The sequence below is a fragment of the Elephas maximus genome, chromosome 10, assembly GCF_024166365.1.
Source record: "Elephas maximus indicus isolate mEleMax1 chromosome 10, mEleMax1 primary haplotype, whole genome shotgun sequence".
Lineage (NCBI taxonomy): Eukaryota > Metazoa > Chordata > Mammalia > Proboscidea > Elephantidae > Elephas > Elephas maximus.
This window is the reverse complement of record NC_064828.1, coordinates 70,653,239-70,673,092: the sequence shown is the minus strand read 5'-3', so window position 1 is coordinate 70,673,092 and position 19,854 is coordinate 70,653,239. Positions and strand designations below refer to the sequence as shown.

The 19,854-nt window shown below is 35.2% G+C and overlaps 1 protein-coding gene across 2 annotated transcripts in view; it reads right to left on the bottom strand.

Moving 5' to 3' along the window:
- Window positions 1-19,854, bottom strand: part of ARID4A (AT-rich interaction domain 4A) — a 68,589-nt gene that overhangs the window by 43,882 nt on the left and 4,853 nt on the right. For both annotated transcript variants that reach the window (XM_049898057.1, XM_049898058.1), the window contains exons 4-10: window positions 19,741-19,806; window positions 18,188-18,278; window positions 8,973-9,052; window positions 8,791-8,885; window positions 5,631-5,763; window positions 1,427-1,506; window positions 250-326 (exon numbers count right to left, since the gene is read on the bottom strand). In XM_049898057.1, coding sequence (XP_049754014.1) covers window positions 250-326; window positions 1,427-1,506; window positions 5,631-5,763; window positions 8,791-8,885; window positions 8,973-9,052; window positions 18,188-18,278; window positions 19,741-19,806 — 622 coding nt within the window. The remainder of the gene's footprint in view (window positions 1-249; window positions 327-1,426; window positions 1,507-5,630; window positions 5,764-8,790; window positions 8,886-8,972; window positions 9,053-18,187; window positions 18,279-19,740; window positions 19,807-19,854) is intronic.

Genomic DNA, 19,854 nt, shown 5'->3' with positions numbered 1-19,854 from the left:
TAAAGGTATACAAATGTTTGTTACTACTCTAGGGAATACTGATAACCTTAACGGTAAAACATGAAAACCTATCTAAAAATTACAATTTAAGTATTCCACCTAGACAGTAAAAAAATGGCCATCAAATAAGAGTGGATATGAACTCTAAATAGTTAAAATGGAACCAGAGATTATTCATTCCTGCTTTAGTCACTATTTTCCTTATAAAATCGCATCATGAAATTATAAATTGATTCATCATTATTTTACCTGGTTTAGCAGAGAGCTCAGATTCAGGTAGACTGAGAATGTCTACTTCTTTGATGTCCTTTCTTGCTATAGAGTAACTAATTATAGGGAAGAATAAAGGGGAGGGGAACTATTTATTAAATAAAAATTATCACTTATATAGTCCATGTTAACATATAGAAAAATATAAACCTCAAAATCAAAATTACTTTGTCTATAAAATGTTTTCAAAAAGATCATGTACATCCTAATCCTCAATAAAGGGAAAGAGATAAATGCAAAGCTAATACCTTAACTCTAAAGAGCCATATACTATGGAAGTACACTATTTTGAGACTCTCACATTCAATGCTTCAGTCTATACAACCCTCCTAAAGACCGTATGAGGTTAATTTATGGCATTGTGATGTTTTCAATACTTGTAGGCAATAATGTCTATTTTGATGTATATTATTCTTAAACGTATTATTTATTTTAACAAAAATAATGGCAATATTAAAAAAGCTATATCATTGTAAGGAGCCCTGGTAGCACAAAGGTTAAGCGCTCAGCTGCTAACTGAAAAGCTGGTGGTTCAAGCCCACCCAGTGGTTCCGCAAGAGAAAGGCCTGGTGACCTGCTTCTGTAAACACTACAGCCAAGGAAACCCTATAGGGTAATTCTATGCAGTCACCTGGGATCACTATGAGCTGGAATCTACTCGACAGCACCCAACAACAATATATCACTGTATGATATATTACGGATTCTTTTTTTAAACAGAATTATAACTCTCTCCATATACCTGTATTTGTACATGTGCGTGTATTTAATTTTAAATTATTTCTTTTGGAAACAAAGCAGAAATGAGGTTAGGGAAAATTTCGAAAAACTTGGTTTTTAATAAGAAAAAATTAAAATAATTATTTTAGATACTATAAATTCTACTAAAAATTAAGCTTCCTAGTTCATAATATAAAAGTACACTGAGAAAATCCACACAATGCTTTATGAAAAAAAAATGTTTTCACATTGTTCAGTTTTTATACAAAATTTAACAGTAAAAAAATAATTTATATTACAAAACATCAAAACATTATTAGATAACTTCTTAGTTCATGAAATGAAGATTTTTTAAAAATAAACTCTTAGGGATCTATCACTGTGATTTCATCTTTTTTCCTCCCACATTAATACTAGTAAGTGGTTCATTACTTACAATTTGGAATCAGTAAATGATCGAACTAAACACTGGTCTTTTTTCACTGTGATGTCATCATTACAGCTGGGAGATACTACCTAAAGTATCAAAGAAGAACAAATTGATTCCTAGTTCCCTTGCTCAGAAAAAAGAATATATTTTGGAAAAGAACATCTTTGTATCCTCTAACTTCTCAAATGGATTATATTTTACAAGGAATAGCTTCATTATCAATGAATTACTTATAAAAGAATGTCTCCTTATATCTTTTAACATATCAGTATTCTAGATATTTATCCATAGTTGTTATATTATAAAATGAACAATGAAATAGAAATTACAGTGCGACTCCTGCTTTTTTAAAAAATCAAGACTCATTTTAAGTCAAATAATAATCCATTTATTATTCAGAAAGTAAAATGTATGACCTGTGATGTAAATCTGCATAATAATAATTTTTTAAAATATTGGAATCACAGAATCTATTCTGAAATCTGGCTATTTGTTTAAAATAAACATCTAAGTTCACGTCATTACCACGATATACACAGTTTTTAGTAATTAAAACAAATCAGAGAAAATCTGAGCAAGGAAATTTTTGATTTCTTAACTTTTGAAAATAACATGTCTTCTTAACAGTTATCGTTGGTAAATAAGTAATCTCTGTATATTCTTTACAAAACTTCATCATTAAAAAGAGTCTACTGACAAACTGCTGAAATACACCTGCTCATCACCACCCTTGACACTAGCCCCTCTGCAACAATCTGGATCGGCGCTGTCCACAGAACTTGACGCAGTGATGGAAGTACTTCATATCTGCACTGCCCAATACAGTAGCCACGAGCCACATAGGGCTGCACACTTGAAATGCGGCTAGGACAACTGAGAAACTAAATCCTATTTAATTTTTATTGTTGAATTTGAATTTAAATAGCCACAGGTGGCTCATGGTTAACACATTAGTGCATATTCACATAATTATATATCCTTGGTAGTCACATCAGCTGTCTTAACACCAGATGGAAGTCTTTTTGTTTGTTTGGTAGGTGCTGATCAATATTAGATAGTAATATACGCAGCTGCCTCTGCCCTCAAGAAGCTAACAGTGTAATGAAGGGACAAACACAAAAAGGTACTTAAACACAATGGAAACTAAGTTCAGTGACACCACTAGGCACAGGATAATTTGAAAACACCTAGAAGAAAGATTTAACTCATTCTGAGTAAGGAAAAGATGTGGCAGCAATGGCTTAAGCTAAATCTTATGGGATGAGTAGGCACAACCCAAGGAGCCCTGGTGACACAGTGGTTAAGAGCTGGGCTGCTAACCAAAAGGTCGGCGGTTCAAACCCACCACCTCCTTCGTGGGAGAAAGATGTGGCTGGCAGTCTGCTTCTGTAAAGATTTACAGCCTTGGAAACCCTACTGATGCAGTTCTACTCTATCCTATAGGGTCACTTTGAGTTGGAATTTGACTCAGTGGCAATGGGTTTGGTTTGGTGGTCTGGAGGCACAACCCAAGGCCTAATTACCTCACCTATGAACTACACTGATGGCCTCCAAATTGATTGATCCACCTCTAGTCTTTCCAACAACAATTAAACCAACATACACTGCCTCATTAACATTCCTAAACGTACAGCTCAAATAATGTCACTTTTCTATAAAATTCTCTATAGAATTATATCCAAATTCCTTAGACAGAATTTTAAAATTCTTTCATGCCCTAGCTCCAAACTAGTCATACGTCCTACTACTTCTCTACTCACATCTAATACTTTAGCCAGGATGGATTCCCTGAACAAATAGTTTCCTGAACAAACCCCTTTGCTTTTCTGATTTTATTTCTCTTGTTTCCTCTAAGAAAGTCCCCAAGTAAAGTTCTGCTTTAAATCCTTCAAGGGTCAGCTCAAATGCACCTTCTTCATGAGGCTTTCTGGATTTGCTTCAGATGAATGTAATTTCTGGCTGCAGTGTGATGGATCATTTTTGTGTGGCCTTTCTAGCCATGGTCTTGTAACTCTCACCCAAGTGACTGGGTGAAATGGTGTGATAGTGTAATTGTGGCCCACCAAAGGGATTGGTCAGTTTTGCTATCCTGCTGGGCTTGAAATGAGCCACCCCAGAGGTGGGAAAGAGAGAATCCCACCACCACCAGGAAAGAACAGCCAGGAGCCAGCGTATCCTTTGGACTCGGGATTCATGCCCTGGGAGGCTCCTAGGACCAGGAGACAGAGAGAGAGCCAGTGGTAACCCTGAACACAATTGAGAAGCAGTGGCAGGAGAGACCTGGCAGAAGGAGATGGTGCTGTGGGCTTCCTGGTCCACAGAGAGAGAAACCTGAGTGCCTTTGGCCAGAGGCCTATGGCCAGGGAGAGGTGTGCCTGGAAGCACAGCTGGGAAGTGTCTGTCCTGATGGAAGAGCTGTATCCTCAGTGTTCCTGAGGCTGAAATGTAACCTGTTACTTCCCTAAAAAACGCCATAATTGTGAGTATTGACTGTGAGTTCTGTGTGGCCATTGCAATGAATTATCAAACCCAGAAGAGAAGTAGAGAGTGCCATGGGAGGGATGGTTGGTGTCAGAACTGGCAAAGATGGTGGAGAGAGGAGGCATGTCAGACCTCCGCCTCATAGCAATCAGCCTTGGGCTGTTGATCTTCATTCTCCTTCTGAAGTGTGAAGTTAGAGGAGGTCAAACTCCGCCTCCCTGCCATTTCTACACTGGCCAAAAAGACTCAATATTGAACATATACTATTTTATAGTATAGTTACATGGATTATTCTCTACGTTAGACTATAAAATTGTCAAATATAAGAGTCATGCATTACTCCCCCTTTATTTTCTGCATCACCTAGAAAACGATAAATCAAGTAAATAAAGGAATTTGTAAAATAATCTCTTGGCAAACTGTAACTTGAAATATTCAGAATCCAAACCCATTTACTTATCTGCCTGTACAAAGGAAAAGGCTAAAAGAATTTTCAGAATGGAAGCAAACCCATTATATAGGAATTGAGTAATATATTTACACGCACACAGAAACACTGCCTCAGCTCTTTAAAAAATTATAATCTAACTGGGGACACATTTTTTTGTGTGTGTGCCAAAATTATTTTTACAGATAATAAATGGTATCAAAATTCAGAGAAGGAGGAGGTGTACTTATGTTAGGGTGATTAGGGGAGACCCTGCAGAAAGGTAGGACTTGAGCTGAACCTTAAGACAGAAAAAATGTGAGGAGGAGAAGAGTAAGACAAGGAAGGGCAGACAGGTATTAATTACCAGGTATTATGGATTTCTCTCATGAAGTCATCTCCTATCCATCCCTTCTTCTCATTCCTTCCCAATGTCAGCAAAGATTAGCTTTCTCTACCAACTTATTGAACACTTGGCATTTCCAAAGCCTTCTTTAAAATCTAGGTGTACCCTCCCTTTCCCCAATACTCCCTGTCCCACTCCAGCGTAGGCACCACAAAAAAAACTAATCTACTATATAATGTTTAATTAACATATAATCTCTTGGATATGTATAGTAAGCTTCTTGAGGGTAATATGTTCCAAGTCTCCCACTTTTCTCTCTCCTAAGGACCCAGTACAAAATTGAACGCACATCAGATCCTCAGTAAACACTGACTTGATTGATTTAAGGTAGAGGTAAAGGCCGGGAAGAGTGGGAAAGAACCTGAGTAAAGTAGAGTGTTTACACTGAAAACAGGAAACTGAGAGCTAGGGACGACCTCAGATATCCATCTAAGAATGCAGAATTGACCCACTATGTAGTCACTGAAGGTTTTTGAGACTGGGGCTATCATGATTAACTCAATATTTTAAAAAGACTTCTCTATAAAAGCTATTTCGAGAAAATTAGTCTGAATTTAGTAAAGAAACAATTCAGGAATCAAGTTAAAGGAGGTAGTTCCTATAAATCAAGTGTAAAATGGTAGTAAGAACAGAGAATAAAAAGAGGCCACTGGACACATTTTGAAAGAACTCAAAGATCTCAATAAATTAATGGTTACAGAGAATTAAAGAAAGGAAATAACAAAAGAAGACACTGAAGTTTTCTGGACCCGATACGACTGTTCAATTTTTAGATCTACAATAAAATTCAAATTAAATTTGTGTAATACTTCTAAAATATTTTAAATGCTTTTTAAAAATCTACATCAAATAAATCATTTAAATGTTTGATTAACTGCGTAAAAAATCTTGCTTACCAAAGCAGGATACCATTCAGTCTTCTCAGATGTAGCTATCACACTTACAACTTTTCCTAATAATTCATCATTGAGACGTCGCTTATCTTCATCTTCCTCCTCACTACTTTCTTCTTCCTTTTCATCTTCCGTACTAAAAGTTAAAATAACTTCATCACGATCCTAAGATAAACCATTTCTGATACAGTCAGGATGGTGTGAATTTAACACATACAATGCAAATTCTAATCTGGATTACTTTGGAATAGTAGTAGCCTCTTCATTCTTACTGAATTGAGGAGATGGATACTTCCATAGCCCTACAGAAAACAGTCCTGAGCTATCCATAGTAACTCTGAGTTCATGTCACTAGGCAATGAGTATCAGGACTTAGACTCTCTTTCCAATCACTGGCTAGGACAGAAAAGCCTAATTATACCACCTTCGACTATATACTGTACCAAATATTTTTGTAAAAATATTGCCCTTCTCCTTTTTATGTCAGATAAAATAACTTTAATTTCTAACAGGTTATGAAGTAATTTCATTTAAACACATATGAGGGTTTATATAGGTAACATATCTGGATAAATGAAGTTTATGCTTAAGTGTCAACAATGTATATTAATTTTAAGCCTATAATTTTTTTTAAAGAAAAACAGATATATATATATATATATCCTATTTTACTTCTTGATGAGTATATACTTGAATAATCTGACATCTTCCTGAAGACACTGTCCTGCAATACGTTCATACCTTTGGGGTTTATTAAGGTACGCAAGGCTTCAAAGCTGTTTAGTTTCCTATCTTTTTAAGGTCTTATTCCTTCTTTCCCCTCACAGACTTTTCAGCTTCAAACTCCACACTGTTTACTGTCTGCATCCACTAATCTTTTCTGTTTTTCCTTTGACACTTCTACTTGTTTCTTCAAACCTTCTGAGAAACCAGATGACTCAACTTCTTAAAATTCTAAGTAAAACCAGCATAAGTAAGCTTTCACTAAAAGTCTATGGCGCAATCTTATGAATAAAATACCTAGACATTATTAGTTTATTAAATAAATATCGTGTTGTTGTTATTGCTAGCTGTGATTGAGTTCTGACTCATGGTGACCCCGTATGTGCAGAGTAGAACTGCTCCATAAGGTTTTCAAGGATGTGACCCTTAGGAAGATCGCCAGGCCTGTCTTGTGAGGCACCTTTGGGTGGGTTCAAATTACAAACCTTTAGGCTTGTAGTCAAGAGCTTAACCATTTGCACCACCTAGGGACTCCTAAATATCATGTAGTGAGTACTTACTGCATACTGATAAATTTATATACATACTTAATTCTCACAAAAATTGGCAAGATATTACCATTCCTATTGTACTCAGCCGTAATCCTGGAATAATATCTTGTGGTTTTTGTGAAGATTTGAGATAACATACGTAAGTGTACTTAACTTCAAAGAGATTAAGTAATTTTCCCAACATGTCCTATCTAGTAAGCGGCTGAGCCAGGATTTGTATTTAGGGTCCTCAGTGGTCTTTCATTATTTCTTTCTGGTTTACAACAATGTTTTTTATCACTGAGGTTGCCATAAAATTTAGGCATTATTTTTTAATTTGGACTTTGCTTTTTAAAATCTTCATTATTTTAAAAACATATACTCCCTGACAGCAATAAATATATCTAATACCTGGATCTTGGTTTCTAAATATTTTGCACTAAAAGGAACCAGGGACCCGCCCCCCCCCAGCCCCCGCAGAAATAGGTGATTCCAGAGCTGGGGCAGGAAAAATTTAAGATGAGCCTAAAATATCTTCTTGTGCCTGAAAATAAGAAATTTCTTTAAAAAAATGCTGAGGGTATATTAAAAGGGCATAAAAGCCATCATGCAGAGGCTCCCAATGGCTAAATCTGAAACAATTTGAGCATCAAAATGAATAAAAAGAACACTGAATTATAACCTACTTAGTAAAATAATAATCTGTGAATCCATAATGGTAAGAAGGACAAGTTCTTCTTATAGCTGAAAGGTAAGTGATATATAAGGAATGAAAAATTAGAAAAATCACTATTTTGCTGCCATCATAGTAACTGACTCAGGCAATAATCATCAATGGATGCTAAAACTACTGAGTGAAAATTTGATGGAGAAGGTAATATTTAAACAGACTAAAAGTATCACCACAGATTATTTATAAATTACAAAGGGAAAAATAATAACTACAGTAACTTTGAGAAATTTTGCATATACCACCTTAACCAGGTGACCAAAGTTAACATCACCAATTACGGGATAAACTGGTAACATGTGCTCCCTGATGAGCTTGCACTAAAAAGGACACAACAGTGCTTAATGTAGTATTACTGTCAAAAATGTTTAGCCTAAATCTAATAGTGAGGAAAGAAGAAGACAAACTAATACTGATAAACACTCTACAAAACAACTGACCCGTACCCTTCAAAAAGTAAGTTCATGAAAGATAAAAAAGGCTAAGGAACTATTCCCGATTTTTAAAGGAGTCTCAAGAACTACATCAGATTCAATGCACAATCCTGAACTGGATCCTAGACTTGGGGAAGGGGAAGGAAATACTATAAAGGACAGTATTAGGACAACTGGCAATATTTGAAATATTGACTATTATTAGGGAACAGTATTCCGTCAATGTCAAATTTCTGGAATTTGATACTATATGGTTATATAAAAGAATATTCTTGTTATTGTGCTTACAGTTTCCTCTCAAGTGGTTCATCAAAATAAAAATTATTAGAAAATTAAAAATAATTATGTATATATAAAGACAAAATGATAATGCAAATATGGCAAAAAAATGTCAACAGGTTAAGAGAATATGCGAGCTCACTATACTATTCTTGCAATTTTTACATCGAAATGTTTTTAAAATAAAGAAAAAATACATACACTCAAAATAGGAAAACCATCATATCAATTAAGGAATTTGGCAAAGCAGTTTAAAGCAAAAATAACTTTTTTAAAAAAAGGAGCTGTGATAATTCTTGGACAAAGTGATGAGCATCATTAAAATCAAGGCCCGCTCAAGCAAAGTATCTAACATGAGGATACGAGATACTACGGAAGCGTTAAGGAAACAAATTTAGCCACTCCTAGAAAAGCCACTGGTTTAATGCTGTAATAATTTAAAGTTACTAGCATATGAAAAAACTCACACAGGAAGAGAGGACCTCCTTCCTCTGTTCGTCTTCTTTGCAATTACTGGAGTTCCAAAATGCTCTGGATTTGTTAATGGAAGCTGGTCAAGTGTCTGCATAAGAAATATATTAGTTAAATCCACATTGTACCTGTTGGTCAGTACCTGTTCAACCCAGAAAGTCCATCCATGTCACCCTACCTCACTCTCTGCAAAATGTCTCTCCCCTTTCAGGCAAAGTGAGGTACGTCTCAGTGTTCTCTCATCACCATCATCAAACACTACAATAAGCAAAAGACATCAGAGAATTTATGCACACAAATTAATTAAATAAAAACGTAGCTTCATAAAATGCCATTACTGCTATTTATTTAGGGTTTAATATTTTTAAGAACTATTATTAATCACTTTTCAAAACCTTTGAAATCACAGTTCACTCTGTAGATACCAAACACAAAGTAAATGGCTGTTCCTAACTCCTAAGCATCTCTCCTGTTTTTCAATTTCTATCACTACAGAACCAACTTCTTAACCCATTACCAACCTAGTCCAAGTAAAAACATTAAAATACCTTCAATCCTAGAAGAATGAGTAAACACCTGGTTTAAAAAATGATTACGGGTTTTTCTCCACAGTTATCAATGGAGCACCCTTAACTTCAATAAGCTCTTTGACTCTTGGTAATGCTGTTGGTTTATTCTACTGCTTCCACTTATTTATATAATAAGCTAAAATAGTAGAAGTACTGGTTGCCAAAGTCTAAAGTTACAAGATTTAACATTTTTCTTTTGCAAGAAAAGGATATAAGTAGTTCAGAAATAAAGGTTGAAGCAAGGCAACACCACAAACAAACAACAAAAAACCCTCTAAAAACAGAAGCCATAATTGCATGGAAGCTTTTCCTCAAAAGCATTTTACTTTTTTTTTTAAAATCATACTACTTGAAGCTCTGTTTAAAATTTTCGAGAAAATAGGGGTAAGGAATCTGACAATTTACTACCAGTATTCTCCATATTTCTGATTATTTTGATATTTATAGATTAAATTTTTCAGAAATGTACTGTTGCACCTAATATTTACCAAGTTTATTAAAAAGAAAATGCTCTTGGAAGACACCTGATTGCCCAAAATTATAAAGACATAAAATGTAAGAAGAATTCTTATCTCAGATACACAACATGCATATTCATTCAACAAATGTTTTTACAGATTATAAAAATAAAATATACACAGGAAAGCACATATACCCCAAAAATGACTATTATTAAAATTTAATCCTAATGCTTATAATTCTAGATGCTTTTCCATTCTAACGGAACAGGTAGTTTTAATAAAGAAAAATTCTATACTTTATCTTGTTTAGTATCTTAGACTTTTAAAAAATTTTTATTGTGCTTTAAGTGAAAGTTTACAAATCAAGTCAGTCTCTCATACAAAAATTTATACACACCTTGCTATATCCTAATTGCTCTCCCCCAATGAGACAGCCAGCTCCTTCCCTCCACTCTCTTTTCGTGTCCATTCCGTCAGCTTCTAACCCCCTCTGCACTCTCATTTCCCCTCCAGATAAGAGATGCCAACATAGTCTCAAGTGTCTACTTGATCCAAGAAGCTCATTCTTCACCAGCATCTTTTTCTATCCCACTGTCCAGTCCAATCCCTGTCTGAAGAGTTGGCTTTGGGAATGGTTCCTGTCCTGGGCCAAGAGAAGGTCTGGGGGCCATAACCACTGGGGTCCTTCTAGTCTCAGTCAGACCATTAAATCTGGTCTTTTTATGAGAATTTGGGGTCTGCATCCTACTGCTCTCCTGCTCCCTCAGGGGTTCTCTATTGTGTTCCCTGTCACGGCAGTCATCGGTTGTAGCTGGGCACCATCTAGTTCTTCTGGTCTCAGGCTGATGTAGTCTCTGATTTATGTGGCTCTTTCTGTCTCTTGGGCTCGTAATTACCTTGTGTCCTTGGTGTTCTTCATTCTCCTTTGATCCAGGTGGGTTGAGAACAATTGATGCATCTTAGATGGCTGCTTGCTAGGGTTTAAGACCCCTGATGCCACTCTCCAAAGTGGGACGCAGAATGTTTTCTTAACAGATTTTATTATGCCAACTGACTCCCTGAAACCGTGGTCCCCAAACCCCCACCCCTGCTATGCTGGACTTCGAAGCATTCAGTTTATTCAGGAAACAACTTTGCTTTTGGTTTAGTCCAGTTGTGCTGACCTCCCCTGTATTGTGTGTGTTCTTTCCCTTCACCTATCTAATTAGTGAATATCCCTCTCCCTCTTTTCTTGCCTCCCTCCCCCCTCTTGTAACCATCAAAGAATATATTCTTCTGTTTAAACTACTTCTAAAGTTCTTATAATGGTGGTTTTATACAGTATTTGTCCTTTTGCAACTAATTTCACTCAGCATAATGCCTTCCAGATTCCTCCATATTATGAAATGTTTCACAGATTCATCACTGTTCTTTATCGATGCGTAGTATTCCATTGTGTGAATACAGCATAATTTATTTATCCATTCATCCAATGACGGGCACCTTAGTTGCTTCCATCTTATTTCTATTGTAAACATTGCAACGAACATGGGTGTGCATATATCTGTTCATGTAGAGGCTCCTATTTTTCTAGGATATATTCCAAGGAGTGGGATTGCTGGATCGTATGGTAGTTCTATTTCTAGCTTTTTAAGGAAGCGCCAGATTGAATTCCAAAGTGGTTGTACCATTTTATATTCCCACCAGCAGTGTATAGGTGTTCCAGTCTCTCCACAACCTAACATTTATTATTTTGTGTTTTTTGGATTAATCCAGTATCTTAGATTCTTCACTGTTTATAATTACAATCCTGCATTTATTTTTTTTAATTAAACACTTGCCTCCAAATCACAAACTTGTTTTTTTCTAGCAACTTGATTAGATAAAAGCAACCAACTTCTTCAATATTTACCTACTTCAATCAGTTCTTCCTCTTAAACTAAAGATATCTAAATTAGATTCTCTTAAACATCCGAGACAATGTAGAGAAAATTAAAAGCTCCTGAAGCACAAATTCACAGAACCACAACGATTCCACAAGAGCAGCTATGCTATATACTGTCAATAATACATAAATTAATGACTGCTTAGAGGCACAATGACAGGATAGAACACAACAGCCTCCAACAATCACATCACTGCCCTGTGCCTGTGCCCGATTAACAGTGCCCTAAAAAATTACAATCCTTAGTGTCAACAAGTCTAATGAATAAGCAACTGTTCTTTTAAAAGTTCAGAATCATGAAACTATCACAAGCTAAACTTAAAATACTAAATAATAAAGCCTTAAAGGTTCTAATTTTCCTTAATGCCTACAAACCAAAGACAGTGAAGCTGGACAGGCACGTGCACATACATACACCTAAATGGAAATGTGAGGAAGGAAAATGAGAATTTAAGACAAATAAACACTACCAAATTTATATAAAAAAATCTTTTCCATAGTGTTTTATCATTAATTGCAGTCCCAAATAAAAGTGTTCTGATGACAAATTTCAATAATTCGATTTCCTTTTTTTTTTTTAAATAATGACTTTGAAATAAGATCAATCAGGATTTTGAAGGGAAAAATTAATTTCACTTACATACTTTATTGTGGCTAGAAATAATGTTTAAGAACCAAAAGGATTTATCGAAAGGAGGTTATGGGACAAAAAATAATTTTACAATTTTACCTAAGAATCCTTCCAACTTCAAGTGAATAAACAGGAACCATTTTTCTTTTTTATTTACGAAACTACACAGCTGTATGCATTTGAATAATTTATACAACTTTGTTAAGCCATATAACTTTTCCATATTTTCTGAATAGAAAATCTAACAACACAGTGGACTTCTTAATCATGAAATCCCTGATTATCAAAACCAAGAAGTACCACGTATAAGAAGTTTTCTTTATAATTTCCATGTTAAAAGTACCATCTAAAAAGACACAAAATTTGTAGGCACTGAAAAGTAACTCTGGCATTTGGTAACTGTGAAATAATTGGTGAACACAGTAAATCTAGCTTCTTTTTTTAGTAACAGGAATTTTACTACAGCATGTCAAGAGAAAACAGTAAGACTATAAGCCTTTAGTGATCCTATGCAATGTCTTACATTTGTCAAAGATAGCATTTGAATAATTATTCATTTAGTGCAATAAAACATGTACATGGCCAAAAGTAGTAGCTCCATTGTGTTAGATAAATGCTAAAATCTAAATTGAGGAAAATGGCAAAGCTGAGATTTGCACAGTTAACATTTATTCATATTAGACAAACTAGACAAAACAATACACAATGCAAACAAACATACAAATCCTAACCCTAATCTGTGGGAGAAGGATGTGGCAGTCTGCTTCTGTAAAGATTTACAGCCTTGGAAACCCCATGGGGCAGTTCTACTGTCCTATAGGGTTATTATGAGTCGGACTGGACTCTATAGCAGTGGGTTTAGTTTTGGTTAGCCCTAATCTGCTAGAATTCAGAGACAAAAAAAGTTTAACAGGTGGCTGATTGTTAAATACAAAAGATTTGTTTACCTGCTATCGAAGTAAGATAACAACTAAATTAACTTTATCTACCTTGAGGCATAATTGACTATTGCTTATTGAGCATCTTCTGATCCTAAGAGCAGCCTCTGCCAAGGTAGGAATCCCTTAACCTCCTTTGATAAAGAATCAAGGATCCGAAGGTTAACCAATGAGCTATAATTTAGTTAAGGGGGTCTAAAATCATTATAACAAATAGGTATGAAGTAGAAGAGCAAAATGAATACCGAGGAGGAAGCCAAGAAGTTTAACTTGGGAAAAACTGTTACACCTGTGTACAGCAGTTATGATAACAGAATATTTCATGTAATAGAGAAAAAACATATATATGTATGTTATAATATATACACCCTAGATAAAACCAATAGTTCTATTATTCACAGAATGATCTGTGATAATTACAGAAATTCCCCAGCAACTATATATGGTCAAAACTTTCAGGAAGCTGAAAACTTAACTGGTACTCAAATATATAACTACATTAACAAAATATTATGGGAATACTAAATCTTATAAAAGGCCATTTGAATAATGGGTTAAAGCCTATCACAGGACTGAATAGATTTCTTTCTCGCTAAGTACTTCTTTGTAAATGAATGATTTCCTAGTCAGGAGAATAACCACATGGCTTCGAAAACATTTTGTATGATAAAACCTAGAAAAACCAGAGTCTGTGTAAAGTGGAAACCTGTCAGAGAAGGAAAACGCAAATATTTTCCACTAAAAAACGAGCAATAGAAAAGTGGTAAGACTGTACCCAGCCAAAGGCAGAAAACTTGGAGGACCGGGAAAAACAAGGCAGTCCCATCGAGTTTCGGCTCTCACATGATTCACTATAGTTGATTTTTGTCATAACATCTGTAGCAAGGGATTCTAGCTAAATTAAAAGCCTTATTACCTTGCAACATAGTCTACAAAATTCAGCTCACTAGTTTAAAAATCTACTCAATACTCTATTAACTAGAACTTCCATAAAATCTGATACAACTGATTTTCAAAACAGTGACTACAAGGCACAAAAAAAATCTAATTCATTAAAGCATTTCTTGGTACAAAAATACATTAACGTAAATGACAAATGAGATTTTAACGTTAAACTTAAAATGTGATGTATGAGGACATGTAAATTTTACTGTTAATTTTTTTCTTTACATTTTCCTGATTTTTCCAATTGAGTACCATATGCTCTTTCATGTCCCAAAAAAGGCAGGAATACTTTAAAAATGTCTTATCAACCACTGTATTTACCAGGAATTAATGACAACATTCAAGTTGAGATGTAAATTCTAAACCCAATTTGACACTTTTGGAATGGACAGCTTGCATACTTCCATATACATTGGATTCCTTATCTTCAATGCAAGGTTATGAACTGCCAAATGAATAAACTATGCTAGGAAGCACTGTTTTCCAACAGGAAGAGGAAATACTTTCAATGTTTTTTTAAAAAAAAAGCATGTGCTGGGGCTATTTACTGTTCAACATTAGAGGGCAAGGTATGATTAGCAAATCAAAAAATGGAATCATACTAGACCCATAACTTCTTTCAAAACTGGTTAATCAACTGCAACAGAAGATAAATTAATATTTATATAAAAAGGAGTTAATCTCACTGACTCATTACATAACTTTTGATCACTAATGATCATCATTTTTATTTGACCTAAACCAGCAGTGTGGCATCCTGTTTTTTTATCAATTTTAAGTCTAACAGAATTTCAGGAATCTCTTGAAGTCAAACAAAGTCATGGAGACAATGAATCCTTGTATAACTTTTTGGTTCTACCTGTAACACTTCATTAGAAACGAGAAATCAAGAAAAATTTGAAAACAGAACATTTCACCCCGAGAGGTAGTACCCATTTACCAGGTGCTGTCAGGCTGACTCTGACTCATGGCAACCCCAGGCATGTCAGGGTAGGACTGTGCTCCACGGGGTTTTCAATGGCTGATTTTTCAGAAGAAGATCACCAGGACCTTCTTCCACGGCACCTCTGGGTAGACTTGAACCTCCAACCTTTTCGTTAGCAGTAGAGCGCATTAATTGTTTACACCGCCTAGGGTCTCCAATACGTTTTAGGAGCTCAATAAAAGACAATTTTAGAAAGTTCCTGACCTGTGGGAGATCACACGTTATGTTTTGCCACATTTTTCACTAACTAGCAATTAAATTTTTTAAACTCTGATCATTCTTTATATGGTTCACATCCTTCAGTATCTAAATGTTCTTTCTAGCAGAGTCTATATTGAGTGTATGTAACACAACAGTGCTTCTTAAACATCTTAAATTTTTACAGGTCTATCTCTCATGCACATAAATGCAAAATCTTAAATATTTTGAGTTCTTCTTCCAAATAAGTCTGTTTCTCCAGTTGTGGTCTGTTTTCCTAAGTGTGGACTACCTGCATTCAAATCACACAATATGCTTATTATGAAAAGGAAGATTCCTGAGTTGCCATCCTTGGACTTGCTAAATTGGAAAAACTCTGAAGCCTTCAAATCCTCATTTTTTTTCAAACGAGCACCAAGTGATTCTTACGTACACTAATACTTGTAATGAATTACATGCAATTAAGATTCTAAACTCTTTGAAAACAAGAATTACACAATTTCTTCTGTCATTACCCATCACAGAGAATCACCATAAAGAATGCTCAGTAATGACTAGTTTTTAGAACTGCTAAAATGCCACTCACATAGAGCACAGAGATCACTATTCATAACTGAAGAACTATTCTGGGATGCAGGAACCCAGAATGCGAAAGCTTGAAAGGTACTGCTTCTGCAGAAACATGAGCATTATATTAGTAGAGCTTTGTGAGTAAGGTGGATGCAACCTTGAGGCTGAGTACCACATAGGATGCAATATTAGTATTTGAGTATGCATTATATAATTTCCTGCAATTCTGTACACATGAAGTCCTGTCATTTTTACCAGTCCTGTGTTTTAATACAGCAAAATTGCATTTATGTAGGTACTCTTCTCAGAGTTAACATTAAGCTTAATTTTTAAATCTCTAACAGCTTCAGCCACAATTAAGCTTCCTAAAAATATTTAGTTCAAAATAATAGCATCATCGTGAACTAACTTCTAGGAGGTTCAGCAAGAATAAAAAAGGTTAGCAAACAGTAGTTACACACAGCTAATTGCTTCTCCTAATAGAAGTCACAGAGTAAAACACAGAAAATATAATTTTTAACCAAAACATGTACTTCACAGCTTTAAGCATCAACTGGACACCAATGATTTTGACACAAAGCAACAAATCAAGTGAATTAAAAGCCAAGGCCAATTTCTTTAAAAAGCAAACAAACTATTTGCTCTGTAAACCTTCAGCTAAATCACAATTTAAAAAAAGGCAAACAAACAAAAGCCTACATTTCCAAGATAACACTAAATTTATCAAGTATGGCTGATGGTTTTAAAGATTAAACCTAAAGGGTCATTTCTTTTCCTTCCACAAGGAAACCACACATTATAATTAAACCACTTACCCAAGATATAAATGTAGAACCCAAACAATGCAGTAGACATTCAGTGTAAAACAAAAGATTGTAACTTATCCACAGGATTGTGTAGTTTAAAAGTACTGATAGGAGATATGGGAAAGTTAACCATTGCTGTTCTCATCAACATAATGACAACAACTTTTAAATACTATTTTTAGTTTTTAAAGCCAGTAAAAGCTTATTCATGCAAGGTTAAGAATGTATTCATGTTAACAGCACGTACATCTTTCTTGAGGGCTTTTACTAAGATAGCCCTCACTATATCAAAAATCAAAAATTAAGCTACAATCATCTAAGCTTCAACCTAGTCAAAGATTTTTAGTCTGCAAATTCTGTGGTAACATCTACATTACACTTATATAAAACAGGTGGCACTACAATAAAAGATTACAGCTATGCAATCTTAATTGTAATTACAGAAAAAGCATGATTATTCGTAACACTAACTTTTATTAACTTTTCTTATGGGAGAAAAATAACAATATAATTTAACTTCTTTGAAAAGAAACATCAAGGTAACCTAAAAAAGAAGTACACCCATGGATGAAATAGCTACAAGTAGCCAAGTTACTATAAGAAATAATAATTACCTCTTTTTATGGTCAATGGAATTTTTTGTTTTTTAATTTTACTGTGCTTTAGGTGAAAGTTCACAGTTAGTTTCTCAATCAAAAATTTATACACAAATTTTTTGTGACAGTGGTTGCAATCCCTGCAGTGTGTCGGCACTCTCTCCTTTTCCACTCCAGGTTCCCCGTGTTCATTCATCCAGTTTTCTTACTCCTTCCTGCCTTCTTGTCTTTGCTTTTGGGCAGGTGTTGCGCCCATTTGGTCTCTTATATTTGACTGAACTAAGAAGTAAGTTCTTCATCTATGTTACTGTTTGTTTTATAGGCCTATCTAATCTCTGGCTGAAAGGTAGACTTTGGGAGTGGCTTCAGTTCTGAGTTAGCAAGTGATCTGGGGGGCCATAACCTTGGGGTTCCACCAGTCTCTCTCAGGCCAGTCTGGTCTTTTTTTGTGAATTTGAATTTTTTAGAACATTTTCTTTACGAACTATGTTATGCCAATTGACGTAGACGTTCCCTGAGACCATGGTCCCCAGCCCTCAGCCCCAGTAACTCAGTCCCTCAAGGTGTTTGGATGTGTCAAGAAATAATCATTTTTATCACCAGCAGGGCATCATTAAAATTTTAGCCAACTTTTTTTTGTTATATCCTGAAATTGACAGGAAACAACAATACATACTTCTCTGCCAACACAATGATTCACAGTATCTAAGAAATAGAGGTATATGCAACCCCTAAATCAAATCTATGTTTTAAATCACTCAGCTGCTTACCCACAGTATACCAACTAGCATCTGTCAACTTGCTGATAATAGCTTCCTGAAAGGATCCATCAGATGTCTTTGTTTCAACAATAGCTCCAACCTAAAACACAAAATCCAAATTTCATTAGCAAATTTAAACAAACAAACCAAATTACTTCCATCAACTATATGATCTGGTTAAATAAAAATAGTAATGATGCTTGTAATACTTTTACCTTCCATTAACTTAGATCTTCATTCTTTACAGTGTTTTTATTATGCAATTTGAGCCCCAAAACGCTGTAGCTATATTACCGCTATTTTATACACCGGAAATTGTGGCTTGGAAAGAGAAAATCATTTGTTAAAAGACTCCAGGATGAGAACCCAATCTCTTTAAACTATCAAATATAAGAACTCTAAAACCTAAGACAGCAAAAACAGCTATAATTTTCCTTCATAGAAATACTGGATTCAGTATCTGTACTTTTGTTTGTTTTTTTGGTGGCATAGTGGTTAAGACCTACAGCTGCTAACCAAAAGGTCAGCAGTTGGAATCCACCAGGCGCTCCTTGAAAACTCTATGGGGCAGTTCTACTCTGTCCTATAGGGTCGCAATAGGGTCGCTATGAGTTGGAATTGACTTGAAGGCAACGGGTTTGGTTTGGTTTTGGTTTTTAGGTAAAGGTTCATCTGGAGACAGAGGGATAGACCAGCTGACCTTTCAGTTTCCAGACCTTTGTATATTAGATATTAACCCAACTGGTACTCTGACATAACAGATATTTGTTACATTAAAAATGGCCAGAATTCCCAAAGCCAACTCTTCAGACAGGGATTGGCCTGGACAGGGGGATGGAGAGGGATGCTGGTGAGGAGTGGGCTTCTTGGATCTGGTGGACACTTGAGACTATGTTGGCATCTCCTGCCTGGAGGGGAGATGAGGGTAGAAGGGGTTAGCAGCTGGCAGAATGGACACAAAAAGAGAGAGTAGAGATAGGGAGTGGGCTGTCTCATTACAGGGAGAGCAACTGGGAGTACGTACCAATGTGTATACAAGTTTTTGTGTGAGAGACTGACTTGATTTATAAACTTTCACTTAAAGCACAAAAAAAAAAAAAGGGCCAGAAAGGGATAGAAAACATGTAGGTATTCAATGTAGGTATTCATTAAACTGAACTATGAAGTGAACATAATTTACTTGGTAAACTAGAAAAACTGAACGGTCAGGCTTATGATACTAGTATATAAGAGAGCAAACATTACCTCGATACAGCAACAATGTAAAAAACAAACTGAGGTATTCTGTCCAAGAATGCAAAATAAATGGAGCTAAAAACTTAACAACTCTATGTACCTTAAATTATCCTTCTTTTACATGTTTAATATTTTTAATCTAAGGGCACAGTCATGGTAATACCATAATTTACATTAAGCAGACAAAACACTTTATCTGTATTTTTATATTCTGATTTATAAACTTCTAAAAATTTTAAAGTATATCTATACACGTAAAACTCAGTAAGTTACTGTCTCAATTTATGGCACATCATTTCAGATTTTAAACTGTAAAATATACGTACTCTTAAAGGGCCCTTTACTTGATCATCCTGCACCAGCTGTGTAGTATTATCTTGTTTCAGGAGTACCTGAAAAACATTTTTGCACAACTCGTATGTCACTTTTAAAACAATATT